The 20,270-nt window shown below is 45.0% G+C and overlaps 1 protein-coding gene across 10 annotated transcripts in view; it reads right to left on the bottom strand.

Annotated features, from left to right (window-relative positions):
• Window positions 1-20,270, bottom strand: part of WNK2 (WNK lysine deficient protein kinase 2) — a 120,513-nt gene that overhangs the window by 19,946 nt on the left and 80,297 nt on the right. For 3 of the 10 annotated variants that reach the window (XM_032698752.1, XM_032698757.1, XM_032698760.1), the window contains exons 13-25: window positions 19,513-19,562; window positions 17,357-17,522; window positions 17,160-17,276; window positions 16,837-17,004; window positions 16,575-16,620; window positions 15,267-15,383; window positions 13,760-14,847; window positions 12,155-12,218; window positions 10,259-10,314; window positions 9,493-10,178; window positions 8,799-9,013; window positions 6,334-6,549; window positions 5,336-5,434 (exon numbers count right to left, since the gene is read on the bottom strand). In XM_032698752.1, the coding sequence (XP_032554643.1) occupies window positions 5,336-5,434; window positions 6,334-6,549; window positions 8,799-9,013; window positions 9,493-10,178; window positions 10,259-10,314; window positions 12,155-12,218; window positions 13,760-14,847; window positions 15,267-15,383; window positions 16,575-16,620; window positions 16,837-17,004; window positions 17,160-17,276; window positions 17,357-17,522; window positions 19,513-19,562 (3,088 nt within the window). Of the gene's footprint in view, window positions 1-5,335; window positions 5,435-6,333; window positions 6,550-7,407; window positions 7,600-8,798; window positions 9,014-9,492; window positions 10,179-10,258; window positions 10,315-12,154; window positions 12,219-13,759; window positions 14,848-15,266; window positions 15,384-16,574; window positions 16,621-16,836; window positions 17,005-17,159; window positions 17,277-17,356; window positions 17,523-19,512; window positions 19,563-20,270 lie in introns of those variants that run through there. The other 7 variants (XM_032698754.1, XM_032698759.1, XM_032698753.1 and 4 more) reach the window with 4 other exon arrangements.

Genomic DNA, 20,270 nt, shown 5'->3' with positions numbered 1-20,270 from the left:
GCAAGAAAGGACAGACAAAGTCAGCAGTTCAGGTGAGTAAAGGAAGCCTAAATAACTGGACAGCTCAAACCTTTCTTAATGTGCAGCCATTCAGAAGCTTTGGAAAGTACCACAGCATGCCAAAAGCAAGGGCTCGTGACTTAAAGATGCATTTGTTTGGGTTTTGGCTCTTTTTTTTTTTTTTGGGGGGGGTGTTTTGGTTGTTTGTTTTTTTTTCCTTTTTTTTTTTTCCAAATCGCCTTGGCTTCCCAATAGGAGGTTTTGATTTGTTAGCTATTAATGCAGGAAATGATGTCAATTCAGTTTGTGATTGGAGGCCAAAAATGCTTTCAGGAACAAGTCAAGCTAGTCTGGCTGCAAAGACAAACCATAAAACAACCCTAAAACTCCTGTTTTACAAGTCCAAAAAGATACATTGTTCTGCAGGTCTGAGGCCAATTGTTTCCAAATATTTTATTTGGTAGGATTTGTGTCTAAATGTGAGATTCTGAACTTCAATTGAACGGAACTGTGAATGAGTTTCCCTTATGCCTTGTCCAAGTGCAGAAAAATAATCCAGCAGAGTAGCTGAGTTTTAATTTATCTTAACTATGTGTTTTTTTCATTATTATCTCGTTCCATCCTTCATCGTGATTTTACATAGTCTTTTGACAGATAGCAGAGTGCCAAAGTATGCCGAGACCCCGACTCGACTGTCAGATCTTGCCAGACATCGGCACCGTCGCTATTTGGGTGCCAAATTTCCTGAAAGGTATTTTGGACTTGGTAAGAAAAATATTGTTATGGTATGGGAGGAGATGAGTGTCTGACATGGGCTATGGAGAGTTCGTTGGGAAGAAGCACTTGAAAACATGAGCAAAATCAGAGTGGGGTAAAAAAGTAAGGTAGAGGATGGATGTGCTTTTTCTCTAGAGTAAACAGTGGAGGTATTTGATGTTACTGTGCCAGAAATAAAGATTTAAACTCAGAGATTGCAGGTCCAGGCTGACACAGGCCCTGAATGAGTCTTCACAGGAGAAAGAAGAGATGTCAGTCAGAGACTGAGGAAGAGAAAGTAAAGAAACAACGGAGGAAGTAAGGGAGAAGAGATGTTTGTGCTTGGATATGGGTGGCATGAGGAGGAACAGAGGATTGCTTTGAAAGAATTTCTTATTATTTCATATAGTTCATATAGGTTTCTATCCTGGGAAAATCAGAAGGACAAGACTACAGCAATGCAAGCATGATCATGTTTAGTTCTCATCTCGAAGCCCAGATAACAAACACAGTCACATTCACAACTCAACCATCTGTGTTGTATTCTTAAATCTTTTCCCCTCTTTTCCCTCAGATATACCTTACCTTGCCTATCCCAAAGTTAGCTACCAACTCCCATTATGGAAAGAACTCCCATGATGGAACTGGCCGTGGCAGCAATCCTAGGAGGTTATTTCCTGCAGCAAAGGCAGTACTTACACAATATGAATGCGAATGGAAAGCAACTGCCTGCGAGAAATAAAAGCAGGCAGCTGACTGCAGTACGTGCTCAAATGCATGTAAAAACGTTTTAATCACCAGCCCCTCCACTTCCTGCACACCCAGGCACAGGTTTCCCTGCACCTCAGGTGCCAAATCTGCCCCAGGGCCTCCAGGCTTGTGGGGAAGTGACGGAGAGCGGCGACAATTGAGAGACTCACAAAACACTGTGTGAGGAGAGGTGGCTTCAAGGAAAATATCACAGGAGAGTCAGTCACCAAAAAGAGAGCTGCTCCTTCCAAGCAGCATCATTCCAGCGTGGGGCCTGAGAGATGGGAAACCTTCCCTAAGTGGTGATACAGCCTGAAGCAGGGACTGACAGTCATCATCTACAGCAGGTTTTGAATTCAAACTCAATTAAAAATTCACTTTGTAGACCTAATTCACCAGATTAATTGTATTACTGCTAAAATCAAGGTGTTTAAGAACTGTAAAGTTAGGAGATGAATCATAATTAAGACTTAATGTAAGACTGTGAAAGTTCAGCAGAGTATTTTACCTCCAATTGCAGATTTCTTATGTGAGGAATTAAATAGCTATTATATCATACAGGACAGAAAAAAATCCACTGTCCCATATTTGCACTCTAACAGCTGCCAAAAAGCTGGGAAGCTACAAAAAAATGGAAATGGCAATAAACTGCTAGGCCATTTCCATAATTGCATAAGCACATACAATATATGAATTGCTACAGACCTGACAAAAACTGCTTTACACAAGATTCCAAGCCTAAGCCAAATGGAGCTTTGAAAATTCCTCTCACAATCAGCAGAAACTCTTCCCTAGGACACCCTTGCAATTTAACCCAGGAAAGGAATTCAGGCTAAAATTATGTTGGAGCCCATCAAAAATATTTTATTTCATGAAATGTATGAAGGAGAAATCAATACTGGACACGGGGAACAGACCAAAAGGTCCTGGAGAACACTGTAAAAGTGTTCAAGTTTGATGGATCTTATAACCAGAGCAAGACACTTGTGATACTGCCTTTAATGCATCTGAACATTTATTTTTCAAGTTGCTGCTGACTTTTCTGCTAATGCAGCAAGAGGTCTCCTGATGGAATATTCCACCTCCCCAAAGGGCTGGTTTTCCTTATTCAAACATACAGATTCAGAGCATTTCTGAAAATCCAGCACAATCATTCCCAACAGCTCTCAAACAAAAAATTCCCAGGGAAACCTCAATTTGTGAATATTCCCAGGACTGCCTGGACATGCCCCTGAGCTGTTGGCACTGGATGGCCACGTCTCAGCCCTGCACACCCGGCACAGGCACCCAGATCATGGAACTCTACCTAGAATGGGTTGGGTTGGAAGAGATCTTAAAGATCATCCCATTCCAGACTTCTGCCATGGGCAGGTACACCTTCCACTAGCCCAGGTTGCTCCAAGCCCCGTCCAACCTGGCCTTGGACACTTCCAGGGCATGGATGCAAACATGCTTAGTGCCTAGTCCAAATACTTGCTTTGCCTGCCTGCTGGGTCAACTGACATCCCTTCCAGAGAAACATGAGCCAGCTGGCATTTCCATCATTTTCATCTTCAAATAATAGAATCAAAGGAAGGTTTGGGTTGGAAGGGACCTTTAAAGGCCCATCTCATTCCAACCCTGACATGGGCAGAGACATCCTCCACTAGACCAGGCTGCTCCAAGCCCCTTCCAACCTGGCCTTCCTCAAGCACTAGTTTTCCTGAGGCCCCTGGTCACAGCTGCTCTGGATACCAGCTCAACAGAATCATCAGCTGCACGTCCTTACAGCCCCATCCCCATTCCTGCACACACACACATCACCAGCCTGCTGGGCTCACTGGGAAAATAGCTGGTATAACCTCCTGCCCCACCAGAACCTGCCCACAGCTCAGCCCTGGGCCCTGTCTGGCACCCCAAGTGAGAGGCAGCACTGGAAACCAGGCTGTGCTCTCAGGATTTGAATCTGCTCAGTGGTGACTCTGGATTGACGTGCCAGGGTTAGATGCCTGAAACGTGGTCCATCTCCTGGTGTGATTCAGGAATGGGGGAGTGCAAACCTCCTCCTGAGCACGGCGCCCAGAAGAACCCGAGAGAGCAGATGGGCTGAGAACAGAAAGCAATTAGTCATGCTGAGTTGTTTAAGCACCAGGAAACTTCACCATCTGAAGGATTTACATATTCCCTTGGTTTCATTCACAATATCCATGCACCCAAACATTTTTAATACACTAGTTTTTAATTGCCATCTCCCAGTCTTTTTAGATCCTACTGAATAGTAATTCCGTGGAAGATTCATGAAACAACTTCTGGCAATTACATGTGCAGAGGAAGAAATTACTGTGGCCATTGTAACACCAAATGGGAACATTTGAGAACTGAGAATTCCCCTCAGGTTCTCAGAAAAAATCCCGGAATGCAAAATTGTCTCACCACTTCACGAGTTGTTAAAAACTACATGACAATAAATTCAGTAAATGTCAGTTTTCAAGAACCTGAGTGCTTGGGCTTTCAGGGAGCTCAAACAAAAAAAAAAATAAATCAAGATTATTTTTTAGAATACTGTTTACTCATAAAATTAGGAGGAGTGTATTTGAGTGGTCTTGTGCCTTTGATCTGAACCATTTGGAGAGTGATGAGCGATGCAGAGCTCCATTATTAATGCAAACCCACAGTTATTTAACCAAACACTTCCTCAAAAACGTTATCAGCCTTTCTAAGGTTATATGTAAGTGGCCTATAGTACCTGTTCAGCACAACATATCTTTATTGTACAAGCAAAATCCGTTTGCCTAAAAAGCAGCATCTACAATTGGGTAAAAAAGTCTTAATTTTTTAATTATATAGCTTGATAGCATTTGGTGGAATTGCCAATTACTTTAGAAGTCAGACGAATAGGGTACAAATAGAAGGTGCACAGTTATTTGAGACAGAACTCCTGGATCCTAACAATCCATTTCCAAGTATCTAAAAATCTGATATTGCTTTTTACTTATTTATGCTTTGATGAACTGCTAATTGACTTCATCTCTGAGGTCACATAAGGTCATAAGAAAATAAACTGAGTCAAGTGCTTCAGCCAGATCAGCTTACACAAAAAGGTGATGGGACTCTCCCTTGGAGTAACCAGATCTTCTTGCTGCTATGAGTACAGAAAAAATTGCTCACTTAAAGTAATTAAAGTGACATGAGGAAAAGCCCACCTAGGATACAGATTTGGAAAGAACTAGCTGGAGCACTGTTGTCTCAGCATTTCCACATGCAAAGAGCGGGGAAAAAAAATTAAAGAAAATAGAGTGGATATAAACAGTACTGTATATTGTGTTAATACAGCCCTTGTATGGAAGTTATACCCTCCAGTGACCTTCTAGAACTGTATCAGCTTGCTACATGCATGTCTTCAGAGTCCAAACATGTGTGAAAGAGACCATTCGTCTACAGAAGGATGGATTTCGTTTTGTTGTCGCTGGAACCGGGACAGCAGACATGTATATTTGCCACATTGCAAATAAAATTACTTCAACAGAAATCACATAAAGTACAAAAGCTTTGGTAAGTCCAGGGTAAAATTTACCATCAGGCTATATATAATAAATGATGAGATCTTCCACACATGCTTTTGGTGCCCAGGCACGAGCCAAAAGCAGTGCAAAAAAAGCTTTCATATGAAAAATTAATATAAATAAGGTGTGTTCATGATGATTACTTAAAAGAAAGCGAAAAAGAAAGAAAAGATGTTTCAGAAAAAGGGGCATCCTGCCAAACATATTAGAGATATAAACCATGGAATTGGAAAAAGGGAGTAAAAGAAAGATGGACTGTGATAAAATACAAAAGAACAAATACAAACAGATGGACAAAGACACAGGTCCACTGAGGAATCTGGTACGAGGTTTGCTACTAGATTTATAGGTCACTCTCTCAGACGTTTGGTGGAAAACCGTCCAGCCTGCAAATGAATATAAAGGGAAGAAAACAAAGACACTTATAAAGTACAAGTAGCTGTGATCAGATGTCCTAAACCATCAGTCAAATCAGCTTTGTTAGTTAAACCTCCACATCTCCCCCTTAACTTTGCCAAAGAGGAGCAAGTTCACTGACCATACACAAAGGATGCAATAACAGCAGAAGAGGACAGATAGATATTTTGCAGATTAGTTTGGCAGGATGTGCAATGAGAGGAAGGTATTTTAATCATCATTAGAACTTCCCATATGCATGGCAACAAGATCAGTCAAAGCCTACAACAGGGGCAATACACAGAGATCTCAGAGGTGGGGGCTGGGGAGCACAGCCAATCTACAGTCCTGCAGCTGGGACTCCAAAATCATGCACAAAGTGAACCCCTTAGAGAAAGGAAACGTAATTTGGTCCCCTGGGTTTGGTTTTCTTTTAATTTTGTTTTTATTTTCCCTTGCATCCAAGACAGTTTAGTCGTTTATAACGAGGAACTCAAGGTCTACCAGCATCAAGGGCCTAAAAAAACGAACCAAAGGAAACAGTCTCCTAGCCTTCTGTATCTTTTTTGTTTTCCTTTCATTTTTTTCTCAGGAATCTGTAAGGCAGACTCCAGAGAAGGTGCCAGTATAAAGCCACTGAAAGGTATTTCCTTCCTAAAAATCAGGAATGTCTTGGGCATGCCTTCTCGAGTGGTGGTAACACTCGGAAAGATACTTTAATTTTGCTCTTCTGACAATACTGCAATGATCTTTTCAAAGACAAGCTAGTAGTTTGGATTCTCAAAGGTTCACGTTCCTCTATCACTCCTAAAAAGTTCAAGCCTAAGGGAAGGGAACTAATTTTAGCATGTGCTGGAAGAGACACGAAACAGCCGGCAAGAAAAATCACCTTGGCCAGAGCTTGCGTTGGCGTCGGCTCCGTCGGGGCCCAGGCCGGAGCAGATGTCAGAGGACAGAGAGGCTTTGACAGAGCAGGGCTGCTGGGTCTGCACAGCCTTCCCGAAGGTGGGGGGTGTGGGGAGGGTCACCACGGCTGCTTCAGGGGAGCCCGGCTGGGATTTACTTGTTTCTTTGTGGGGTGAGTCTTTAGAGTCTGAAAGATTACCTGAAAGAGCAAACAAACAGAACATATGCGACAGGAAACTCTAGGAAACCTCCAGACAAAAATCCCTGCCTAAAAATAATCTGTAGCTTGGCACCAAGAGGAACAGCAGTTCACCATCCTAGTGTACTGTACGGAGCACAGGCTTCGGGGACAGCCTGCCCCAGGAAACCACCTACACATCCTATCGCTGAGCCCCCTTCTCCACAGAGATCACGGAGCAGGTTTGGGCTTTACAGTTTCTCTTCTGCGTTTTCAGGAGCCTCCCAAGGAGCACAGCTGGAATCAAGTGAGAGCTGCTGGGGTGCTGAGGAGGAGGAGGAGCGCAGGGGACGATGCAGTGGGACACAGAGGTTTGCCTTGGTGTTGCTTCTGACACCAAAGGTGAAATTAAGCAAACGGAGAGGAATAAAAAGTTGCTGCAGACATGTGGAAATTTTTATTTATAGCTCTCTGAGTACAACTGTCATTGCCACTGTTAGATGCATCTGCTGATAAATCTACAGAACACATTTATGGCATTTGTATTCTGGCGTTTTTCTATGTTTTATATCTTATATATTCTCTCTATATATATTTCATATGTTTTGTATATTTATATATTCTATATTTTACCCAAGGTATCTATGTGTAGATTCATCTCTCTATGTAAATACTTGCATCTATACATCTATATATTTATAATTTCACATATATCTCTATATAAATATCTGTATCTATGCATCTATCTACATATTCATAGATACATATCTATAGATATCTAGATAATGTTTGTATGTATACTTCTGTATCTATACTTCCATCTACAAAGATATCTTTTTAAAACCAAAATACCCTTGTAATTGTTGTTACATGGATTTATCAGCAAAAGCATCTAACAGTGGAAATTACAATAACATCAGTAATGTTATTAGAAATTGCCTGTCCTTGATCCATGAGGAAGAACTGAGGAAGGCCAAAAAAATGAGGAATCTACACTGTCCAGGGTGAGAAGACTTATGTAGGAACACAGATTCTCAATGATGATGTGAACTTTAGACAGTGTCTCAAAACCTGGAAAATAACATGAAAGGAATGAATGAAGGAGAGCAAGCACCAGTGATCTGATTGAGCAGATTTCTGGGCTCTAACTGAAGGTGATAAGGATTAAAAAAAAAGAAAATTGGGACATTTAATGCAGAAATAAGCTTAAATTCTTTGGACTAGGGTAGCATACGGATATAAGCCAAGATCCAGAAGTGGAGAGAGATGTAGGTTTTTTGGACAGAGAGAAGGAAAACAGCTAGAGACAACCCAAGGACCAACTAGAAAATGAATGGCCCAAGGATAAAATTGCCATTCTGAGTACGTGACCATAGGGGAAGGAAGTGAAACCCATGGACATCAGGCAAACTGCAGCTCAAGGGCCAGAAAGCATTGAACACTGCTACAGTCCCTGCAGGAAAGAACACTCAGACTCAAGATGGACCACAGAACTTACTGCCTCTGAATGCTATTTTTCCCTTCTCAGTTGAAATCCTTCCCTAAAAGCAAAAACCTCCTAAACACTCTGTCTATAAAGATTTATGCAATGAAATTCGAAGGGGACCTTCAGTGACACTGAAAACAAAAGCCACCAGGTTTGAAACACAGGGTGGACACTGGAAATGCTCTGCTCCCCTAAATAACAGTGTGAACTAAGCTGAAAAAAAATTATTCATACTTTAGTATGAATACATTTCACTGAAGAAATAGGTACTGGGGTATATTGACATTTCCCAGCTAAATTATATTTTTATACTTTTCCAAGAGATAACAACTCAAGACTGTACTACTGTGTGAAAAATCTCACGCTACTTCAGACGGTCAAAACCTCATAGTTTTATAACTGCTTTTAACTCCCATCCTTTGGTGGAGCAAATGCAATCCCATCTCTTTTATATGGCATCTGGGAGGAAAAAGTAAACAAGAACAAGCTACAGCACCTAATCAGTAGAGGATAACAGCACCTAAGAAATGAATACAAACATCAGTAAATAGCATTTGGACAAAGGAAGAGATGCAACCAGGCTGTTTTCCAAATTAAAGTGGAATATTGTTCTTCTGCCAAGCACTGTAACTAATGCAGAGCAGGCAGGGACGGCTCAGCACTGGGAGCTGGGATAAATCTGTCCAAACCCAACAAAAATTCCATCCTTTCCTGCAGGCCACCACACAGCAGAGCCACAGCTGACACAAGCAACAGGTATAGGGAAGCATCCCAGTGCACCTACTTGTGCTTGATGTTCCACTCCTGAGCTGCTGGACCAGAGGGTTTAAGAGTTTTCCAGCTTTCAATTTGTTTTTGCTGGTTCTTCGGCGCCGGCCGCTCGGCGGGGCAGAGTGAAGGAAGCCCAAGTTAGGAGGAAGGGGTTTCCCCAGCCGAATATAGAGTGCCTCTATCTCATTCTTCTGCTGGGTCTGGAGTTCAGCAATTTCTTTCATATGCCTACAAAAAAATAAAGAACTCTGCAAGCGATGTATTTGACAAAGCACCACGTCTTGACAGTGTAATTAATTGTAAGAGATGAAACAAAACAGTCCTTGGTTATAAGACAATCAGCTCTAAGTATGTGAAGTTGTAACTGTCTACCTGTGATGACTCCCCATCCCTGCAAGTGTCCAAGGCCAGGCTGGACAGGGCTTGGAGCAACCTGGCTAGTGGAAGGTGTTCCTGCCTCAGAGGATCATCCAAACCCTCCTGGAGCTCTGGCAGCCTTGGGGCTGTGCCCACTGCCCTGGGGAGTCTGGTCAGTGCCCAACCACCCTCTGGGGGAAAAACCTTTTTTCTATATCCAATCTAAGCCTCCCCTGAGACAACTTCCCCCCAGAACCAGTTTACTATTACAGTTCTGCTCATCCTAAGTTGAGCTGCTGCCAAGCTATGGTAACACGAGCTTCCCTCGCATTTATTGCGACCCAACATACTTTTCTCTCAGGTTCTGCAATTCTTTCTTCATATCAGCATCTTCAAACTCTGAGTCATTATCGCTGCTCATGTAGGACGACTGTGAGTGGAAGGACGTTATGTTGATGGTGGGAATCTTCGCCCCTTGCCCATTGGGCGACTCCAGGCCTGGGGAGCCGCCTTTGCCAGACCTCTGTAGGAAAGCAGCAGCCTTTTTGATCAAGTCCGTGGCTGCACTGCTGCTGGGGGGGGAGAGCTGGGCAGCAGCAGCGGGCTGCCGAGGGAAGGGCTCGTCGGCGGAGTCGCTGGACGCCTGGTCGCAGAGCACGTCGACGGACGAGGCCGTCTGCACCCGCCGCACGGCCGCCTTCATGTCCGGGCTGGAGGGCAGCTCGTCCAGGTACACGTCCGGGGGCGCCGAGAACCTCAGGCAGTGCGGGGACGCCAAAGTCAACTCATCCTGCGTGCTGACAACTGAAAACCTGCCGATGGTTTTGGCTGGGGTGCCGCTCTCCTGAGCCTCAGCCTGTTTGCCATAGGAACCAGAGTCTAGGGAGCCATCCCTGTGAAGGTTACTCATCACCCCATCTGCTGTCGATCGCCGCGTTACGCTCTCCGTGTGCGCAGGCGAAGCCATCCTCTCTGCCTCCTCGCTCCTCTGGGAAGCTTCCAGCTGGGGAGTTATGCTTGATGATGTAGGTGCAACCTGCAGGAAATAAGAGAGATTAATTTTGAAAGTAACTGTAACAATCAAGCACAATCAAAACTGCTCCTTGTTCTGGTTACCTGAAGGAGACCTTCTGCTGGAGCAGCAGGAGCTGAAGTGATGCTTGCAGCTGGACCTGTTTTAAAGATGAAAAAAAAATTCACGTCTCAAATCTTTAGTGTAATAAAAGCCAATGTTTTTAATGTGATAAACTGAAATGTAGCACTGAAGAATAATTTACATACTCAATCTTTGTAATACAGGATCTATAATGCGGGAGGCAATAGCAATGACAATATAAAATATCTGCAGGTAGGCAGACCTATTGATTTGGGGAATTCAGATAATAATAGAAGTGTGGAATTTCATTAGTCAGTTGAAAATTTTTAAGGAGAAAACCAGAAGAAGGATGAAACCTGCATGGTACATTGGGCCTGACTCCTACAGTGTTCTTGGTGTCTCAGAGACACACAGTGACCACGGACAGGCCAATGTCTCACACCTTTACTGTGACATCAACACCTCAAACCTGAAATGGAGGTAAATGCACCCTGGCAAAAGTGGAAATTATAAGCCCAAAAGGTAGCCACTTGGACAACAATCACACCAGAAGCGCAATATTAGTGGTAGGACTAATCAGTCAGTATTTCACCCCCCAGATACTGGTTTTAAAGTCAGACCAATGCACACAAGCTTTTGAGAATGCTGCATTTGTATGGCACACACTGCACAGAGTGAGGGCACAGCCAAATCTGTCACTTCAGAGCTCTGAAATGGTGACATATCCATAGCATATGGATGGTTTCTAAGATATACTGATTTTACTACACAGCACTTGCAAACTCTCTCCGTTGCCTGTAGGGAAACAAATGGATGCCAGCTACCCAAAACCCTCTCACTCTACCCTAAAAGCTCGGGACAATCAACATCCACCAGGACCAGACTGGTCTAGCTTGTCACACGGAACTGGCAGCCAGATCTGCCACGATCTCAAAAAACATACATATTATCAGCCCTCCCCAACCTCACCCATGACAGCAGGAGCAGTGTGGCATTCCTCAGCCTTTAAAACTTCCCATGAGTTTCAACAAAGCTAAATGGAGGTGAATTAATTGGCAAACTCGGGCAAATAAACAGGTGAATGGAGGTAAATAAATAGGTAGACAGGTAAATAAATACCCATGTTCTTTCTGTGGCTCCTACTATGATGCTGTAGGAAGTGTTATTGTAGCTACAAGCACCTGAGGAGAAGTGATCCATGGGACTCCCTTGAGAATCCCCCATAATAAACATAATAAACTCCTACTGAATTTAGTTGTTTAAAATCTGCTGTTCCCATACAATATTCTTTCCAGAATTGGAACCTCCCTTTTTCATAAGTTATCAAGACTCCAGAATGAAATGTTTTGAACAGTGACAATATCTGCAGTGCCACCTTTGTTACAGTTCCCCAAAGACTGCAAGGGTGCAGGGAGATAAACTCTCATTCTGTTTTCTTCTGGAATCTCTGGTGGAGAGGATCTGACTCCTGTAAAACTTCACCTCTGAGGTCTGTGTGAAGACAGGGACACGAGCCTCATGTGAAGCCAGCAGTGGTTCAGAGGGCAGAACCCGAGAGCACACACTCCCCCAGAGGGGTGACCCTTAATCATGCTATTTTTGTCAACACGATTTTCTGAAACCCAGGAATTCCAAGAGACTCTTTAAGGGCACTGGAAAATGACCTTTGGGAACGCAGCCTTCTGTGTGAATACCCCACATCCACCCCAGAGACAGGAATTGCACTGATGGGTTAAAAGAAATTCGAGTTTTTAGGAAGGTCAACAGAAATGAGATGTTTAATATGGGTTATATTAAAACCAGGATCCTAAACAGCAGTGCTGGGCAGTGCTCTGGAATCAGGAAAAGGTGAGCAGGGAGGGGATCTGGAGCAGGGACCGTGCACAGGCAGAGCTGCCTCAGTGAAGGAGCATTACCTGTTCCACTTGCTGACCCACCTCTTGCTTCCAAGGGACGTGCACTGATGCTGATGACCTCCGACTGGTCAAAATTCCAGTAAAAGGAAAAAAGAAACACAGTTTCAGTTTCACTCACAAAGCAGAATGGCACTGCATTCTCCTTCCCTCGCTCCCCCTCGCTGCCCTCGCACTGTCGGGGAATATTAAACTATTTCACAGTGCCTGTGGAGGTGGCCTTCGAGCTTTGCCTCCAACTCCTTCATTTTTTTCTTTCCTTGGAAGAAATAAAGCAGTGGCAGTGTCACACTGGGAACTGCAGCATAAGTTACTAAAACGCAGTATATTACATGCTTGGGGTTTTGTTCTGGTTTGATTTTCCAGCCAGACTGCATATTCTTCATCTGTATGTGTGCCTTCAGAAGTTCTATGTCTCTTTCCTTATTGGCACTGATTTTAACAGGACAAATTCCAGTTACTGGAGAGACCTAACACCTTGCACGGAGAGAGAATTTTATCTGCTGTAGAAAGTCATTTATCATTAGAAAACAACACACTCTGAACAGTCACTCGAGTGCAGCCACTTTCGTGTACCGTACAGTGTCTCTTGAACAGCTGACACAGTCCATCTGGAACAGCCTCAGCCTTGTTAGTGGGGATGGAGTTATCTCCTGAAACACTACTTTTAAAATAAGATAGAGAATCCCAGAATGGTTTGGGTTGGAAGAGACCTTAAAGGTCAACTCATTCTATCCCCCTGCCACAGGCAGGGACACCTTCCACTACACCAGGCTGCTCCAAGCCCTGTCCAACCTGACCTTGGGCACTTCTAGGGATAGGACAGCCACAGCTTCTCTGGGCAACCTGTGCCAGGGCCTGGAATAGACACTGATCTTCTAGCACAAAGTTCTGCAAATCTGCTGATTTAATAAACTGGAGATTTTATCTGAAAGAACGTGGCATGGGGGCTCAACCAAGACACTGAGTACCCACTGCTCCCACCTGCCTTAGAGGCTCTCAGGGTGCTCTTGCTCTGGCAAGCTTAGGAGGAGACAAAAGAAACCATTACAGGACATCTATGGAGTGCCTGCCTTTGGCTGCAGCATGTGGACAAGGCAAAGGCTCCTAAAGTGTTTGCTTTATCCAGACTGACTTGGAAGGCAGGAATCGTAACCACTGCCATCAATCTATATTTCTAAAAATTCCTATTAAAGCACAGTTGTCTTCATCAGAACTAGAGCGACTACACCACTTGTGTTTTGCATTCTTAAACTACAAAGAAATGAATGCATTTCTGCCTGCTTTGGACACAGGACACAAGAGGAGATGAATTAAGGTATTACACCACTTTTAAATCCAAAAGTAAAGTCTGGCTTTCACTAACAAGCATTTCTGTAAAATTAGTTAGGATGCATCCAACAGGAAAAATTCAAGAGAGCTTTCACACTGGAAAGCCAGTCAGCAGGCAAAGGTAACATACTCTGGAGCAGAGACATGAAAATGTTTAGGGAAGCAAGAGATATACACACGTCCTACTGCAGGTATGTGGGTGCTGAGCTCTGCCCCAGTGCTGGCCCTACAGGCTGGGTTTGGGGGCACAAAGGGCAGAACCACTGTGGGACTGACCGGTGGTGGGCAGGGCAAGAGCTCCGATGGCACGAGGGGTGCCGGTGGCTCGGCAGCAGCTTTCACATCCTGGTTGGTGTCTGGGACATTATAGCCTGGATCCCTCCCATCTGACACCAATGCAGGACCTTGTTCTTCGGGAAAAGGTGGCAAGGTAAATTCAGTGTCACCCTGTTCGGGTGGCACAGAAGTGTCTGGCGTCCCAGCTGACGCAGAGGAAGTCGGAACATATTCCTGGTACAGTAAATTGCGCAGCTTCTCATCGAGGCTTTTAATCGTGTTGTCCACGAAGTCCACCCGAGGGGGTCCCTCCCCATCGGACTCGGTGGTGCCAGGGGGGTTCTGCTGCTGCAGGAGCCCGACCCCCGCGCCGGGGCCGGACACGGGCTGCGCCGGTGGCACCGTGGCCAGCGGCTGGGCTGCAGCCAGCGGCACCTGCGTGGGGCTCTGCAGCTGGGACCCCGCCAGCCCCAGCCCCTCGGGGGCAGCGGGGAAGGGCTGGCTGGCGAAGGTGAGCGGCCCCGTGCCGGGCTGGCCGCCCTCTGGCAGCGGCGGTACCTGTGCCACCGGCTGCCGCTCCAGCACCACGGTGTCTGGGAGCAGCGGGAGCGGGCCGGGAGCCGCGGGCACGGCCTTGTGCGGCCCCACGCTGCAGCAGGCGATCTCCACGTCGGGCACACACGCAGCCTCGTCTGCCGGCGGCTGCAGCTGCGGGGCTGTGGGGGCGGCGTCGGGGGGCTCCTCCAGCCCCCCCGGATGAGGGGGCACCGCTGCCACGGCTGGGGGGAACTCTGCTGCCACGGCTGGGGGGTACTCTGCTGCCACGGCTGGGGGGTACTCTGGCTGGGCCCCGCCAGCTGCCGCCTGCTCCGGGATGTTCAGGGCAGATCCCAGCAATGCTGAGGCTGGTAACTCTGCCTGGCTCGGGACGCTGGCGGAAGCTGCTGCAGTGGGAGCTGGTGCCAAGGATGGAGCAGCTCCGAGGGGGCTGTCACAGACTCCTCCGGGCAGAGGAAGCTGCTGCCCAGCCCCGACCTCGGGCACGTCTGTCACTGCGGAGCTCATGGGCTGCTCATCCTGCTCCGGGTCTAGAGAGAACACAAACGAAAGGTGAATGTTTTAAGGAAAGAAAATCACCACCACACCCCCCAGCCAGCTGCAGGGACAACCCCTTACAGCTTCCCACCAGAAAATAGCTGTTATACACATCAAATTAGAATTTGCAGATTATGTAAAAAAATATTTCACTGAAAGGGCACTGCAGTGACCAAGGCTTCATCTACTTAATAGCATAAGGTAGAGCTAAAATACTGACACTTCTCTGAAGCTAAAATAGATTCCCAATTTGGCTTAATATCAGGATCACTCTGTAAATGCCCAACTTAAAATTCATCATTTTCTTCCTCCAACTAAATGAAGTGAAACCATCATAGCTAAGTCAGGTGAGGATAGAAGAGAGACAACACAGCAGCTCCAGAGCAGATATTTCTATGAAGTTTGGACATACCTGGTCCTTCTGCCTGCTGGCCACTGGGAGGTACTGGAGGGGAAAATTCGGGTGCATCCGTAGTTGGATTTTCCACCACAGGACATATAATAAACCACCTTTTTCCAGTATGCAAAACTAGGGATGAAAAGAAAATAACAAGTAAACACAAGGCTTTCCACCGTCTCCAGATTGTGTCCAAACCTGAATTTCCACGTTCAGAAAGAAAATCAGAACTTCTACAATTACAGCCAAGAGCAGACCAATGGCTTCGAATTTGATCCTCATCCCTTCTGGAAGGCAGACAGTGGTGCCTCCCAGTTCTGCCAAATATTTGAAGTTATTTGAAAATTTGTTTTCAGGCATTCACACTTTTAGAAGAGTGATAGTTATGTACATGAACATTTCATTAGTGGAACAGTGGATAGTTTTCTCAAAGTGGTAAATTTGTTAATTTTGTCAAGTTTATGCAGCTGAATTTTTCCATGTTGGAAGTTTTGTAGCTAATATTTCCTTCTACATCTTCTCTTCAAGCCTGTCACATCTAATATGTAAATGGCAAACTTTCAGCAGAGAATCACAGACTCACAGAATGTGCTGAGTTGGAATGGACCCATCAGGATCAGAGTCTGACTCTTGGCCCTGCAGAGGGGCCCAACAATCCCACCGTGTGCCTGAAAGCATTGTCCAAATGCTTCTTGAACTCAGACAGGCTTGATAGCCAGGTCCCTTTCATTTATCCCAACACCATGCACTTACAGAGAGAAGCAGGGGCCAATTCCCTCCCCATCCCATTTGTCTGTATGACCCCTAAGATACAGTTGTGTTTAGAGGCCAAGATACTCCAGGAATGCCAACGTAGTTTCCCCCTGGAACACCAGAGTAGCTGGAAACTGAGGGGTTAGACACTTCAATTAAATTCCCAATGCAAATGTAATCTTTTAGCTTCCTCTTGTAAATATTTTTATTGTTGTGTTCAGAGGATGCTTCCCTGCACCTTCTTGACTTTTCCACCAGTTATCAGCTTGTGTCATTCAGGGCTTCCCTAACATCCCCAAATGTCCCATCCATCCCAGTTAGCCCTGCAATATTCCAGTTTGCTAACAGCAGGGATCACTATTACACCCTTATTTCTAGATATATTCCAACCACCAGTGGTTGCAAACCTCTGCATGAACTCTTCACTGCCTCAAAGCTTGAGATTAAGTTGTATTCATAGAATCATAAAATCACAGAATGGTTTGGCTTGGAAGGGATCAAGACCACCTTGTTCCAACCCCATGCCACGGGCAGGCATAACTTCCACTAAAAATTTAAAGGCACACTTACCATTTTGCTGATACACAGGTGTCTTCACTTGAGACTGACGCTTCTCCTGTTAAAGAAACAACAGAAGAATGAGCTCTACCAGTGCAGGAGGAGCATCATCCCAAGGAGCACTCATATTGTAAGGCTTAACAAAATAAAACCATTATTTTTCTAGCTAAGAAACTTCTTACTTTTTTTGAACACAGGATGCAAAACTAATTTACAGCATCTGGCTGTAAAGAGAAATTAATCAAACTAGAAAACTTTATTTAGCATTTCTTACCTCGCTCATTTCCAGCCTATCAGCATCTTGCTGGGGACTCGTTCCCTGGTCAGAACTTCGCTCTCCTTCTGTATCCTCACTGAGCATATCTTCTGCTTTATCAATGATATCTTTCATTTGCTCAATAAAAGTCTCTTTTTCACTCTGCAAGATGAACTCATTCTCTACCTAGAGGGCCACATCAAAATAAAGAGGAAAACAGTATTTTTTTGATTAATGTCTCATTCCACAGCTGTCAGACAGCTTGGGCAACAAGCACATGTGAGAAGAAGCTGCCTGAAGCAACCCGGTGCACGGAGAGCCTGTGGGGAGCCACATCTCACCATGTAAGTAGCGATTTCCTCTGGCGCATCACCATCCAAATCAAACTTGAACGTCACCATCTTGTGGTTGTGGGTTTCAAGCTGGCACTCCACCATCTTATCCCCCGTGTTACACACCTGCACGCAGAGATTAACAACCTTTACTCCTGGCAAAGCCAAAGGAATCCCAAAGTTACCCTCCAGCAGGTTGTACTTGCATTTAATATGGTCAGTTTGGGTCTGTTGGACTTCTCCTGGCGCGAACGAGCACGCGTGGACTTCTTATGCTTCTTCGAAGACTTTCCTTCTTGCTTTCCACTTCCTATTGCTCCTTCAAAGCTGTCACTCATCTCTTTACCCGAAGCAACATCTGGACTCATGTAGCTTTATAAGGGAAAGGAAGAACAACCCCAAAATAAACCCAGAGTCACACACAAGGGAGTCACACGTGGGTAAGCTACACAACAACAGAGGCGGCAAAAAAAAGGGCACATTTGCACCTTTTTTGGCCAAACTGAGTCAGCTGGAAGATACTCAGTGAGTGCCTTCTCTCACTGAAGGGCACTATTTCTCATCAGGTACATTCTCTGGCTACCATACCTACCAAGAAATGACCTATTAATGTTTCTGACAACACCATAGGGAAAATCTCATCGCTCTGAATATATGCCCACATCACCTTATACCTTCACTTCAGGGATCCTGACAGTCCCTCTCTGAACTGCACCAGTTCCTACCTTTTCAAGGTGCAGTTTTTCTCAGCTCCTGCCTGCCTGCACTCCCAGCAGAGGGGTAAACAGGGCCAGCTTAGGTTTGCTGGAGAGGGAGGAAAGAATGAGGTCAGTACAGCATCCTATAGCAGACTGCCTCTCCTCTCTCTGCAGCTCTCAAGGATCAGAAAGGTTTTGTGCCCCAATATCCCAGGTGACCACCTAGCAACAGTATAATATTTTTAGCAGCCAAGCCAGTAGCTGCTCCAGCCTTACATGGCCTACATAAAACATGCAATGAATTTGCAGGAAATTTCCTCAGGTTCATAAAAAACAAGTGAGGAGTGAAAGCTGTGAGGCCATCTGGCCCATTTATTACCCCAAGGGCTGATCAGCTCTGGCTAAACCAGTCCTCACAGAGGTGTGTGTAAACTGATCTTATAAAGCTCCTGTGAGATTCCATAGCTCTCCTGGACAATTTATTCCTGTGTTCATTTTGCCACACAGGGAGAAAAGGATTGAAGTCTAACCTATGGATCCACTTCCTTTCCTAAACTCGAGGCTTTCCTTCTCATTCTGCACTAGCTGCACAGAACAACTTATTTCTCCTCCATTTGCAGCCACCTTGTCTGTGTAACTCCTGTGTTAGGAAAGTGAACACATTTAGTGCACGGGATATACTCCAGATCACATCTCTGGAGCAATTCCCAGCCACGTGATGCCATTACTGTCCACTCTACAAAAGCACAACCCAGCTCCAAGCTGTCCTTTATTTCACCTGGGAGAGTGAGCCCTCCCTCTGTGAGTACGAGGCGTGTGCTGGTGCTGTGTTTAACAGCCGCCTTTAAACACACCTCTGCAACAGACAAGTTAGGACTCAAAAAGTGACTGAAAATTTGGTGTGCCTTCCTACAAAGGGCAATCATTTTGTTCTATCACATCTAACTTACTTACAGCCAGAACGAATCTATAGTCACAGAAGATTAGATCTCCCTTTCCACACAGTATTTAACAGCAGCAAACTCTTGGGAAAAAAGTTCCACTTTATGGTTGTGGGGTTGCACTGACTTGTGTCAGGTGAACTTTTGTGATGGGGTAGAATAAGGTCAGAAACAGGTGTCTTTAATGTTCATTCACTGAACTCATTTTGTCTATTCAGGAAAATAGAAAAGGGTCATGAAAATTCTAATCCCAAGGCTTAGCAATCAATAAGGACAGAGTTGGTGCTGGTTCCTGCAGTGGGCAAGGCATCCAGCTCAACACACAACTCCCACCAATGCACCGTTCCCTCTAAGAGACCTGCGGAAGGATCCTTACAGGAGGTGATTTGGGAATACCCAGTTTATTCCCAGAGGGAACAAACTGTATACCTAGCTATACCGGTTGTGGCATGTTTTCCCACAGGTTCAACAATGTCAAAGCCAGGGGCTGTACCTTTTCAGTTATCCTAACAAAAAGACAAGTTCCATACTGCTGTACATACACCAAGCGAGGATGCTGCACCCAAACTAAGGAATTGAAAGAGCTGGAGGTGCCAGAATGGGCACACAGAACACTGCCAGCTTCTCCCTAGATGTGTCCCCATCCATCTCCTCCCAGTCAGGTCAGGACAAACAGCCTCCAGAAAGCAAACATTTCTTACACCAAAGAGATAATAACAATACCTTTCACAGCTCTGGGACAGAGTTTGCAGTTTGTCCTGTATTGCCTGCTCCTAAAATGCAAGAAAAAGTCATTTAAGCAAATGCGTATCGGCAGAGGAAACACACCTTTAAGAAAGGGTTTGCTGTTGATACCAGTAACCCTAAAACCATTCTGTTTAACCAGTTTCGGAACTTGGAAATAAAACAAATGTCCCATTTTACCCTCCCAACATCACTTCTGTCCAAGGCCTCAACCACTTTTTCAGACAGAGCCACCAACCAACCAGCTCCCTTCTGCTGCCTCCACAGCAGATGAGATGGTGAAAGGAACACAACAGTTCTCACCACCATGGCAAAACCTGATTGAGGGACAAATTCAGATCAGCACCCATTGTCTTTTATTTTTGAATGTATCTGCTAATTTGCTTAATTGCTTTATATAGCTTCCTGAAATATGCTCATTATTTTCATTGTGTTTGGCTTAGTGGGAAAATTTCTGAGGAACTTACAATTAAAACATGGATATTCATCATTTAATAACACCACCTTCACATTATGTCCTCTTGTCCTCTACGCAAATTTCCCCTAAAAGCCTCACTCTTCAATGGTTGCAGCTCTGGGACAGACATCATAGCACGGCTTTTGCACCAGGTAAACCCATTTCCACATAATTTGTGACGGTGCTACAGGCCCTGCTGTAACAAACTTACACAGTTTGTACACAGACACACACACTCGTGCATGTATATAATTGTGCATATACACACACCCCAAATATA

Source organism: Chiroxiphia lanceolata, chromosome 11 (assembly GCF_009829145.1).
Source record: "Chiroxiphia lanceolata isolate bChiLan1 chromosome 11, bChiLan1.pri, whole genome shotgun sequence".
Classification (NCBI taxonomy): Eukaryota; Metazoa; Chordata; class Aves; order Passeriformes; family Pipridae; genus Chiroxiphia; species Chiroxiphia lanceolata.
This window is presented reverse-complemented; position numbering and strand designations above follow the sequence as displayed.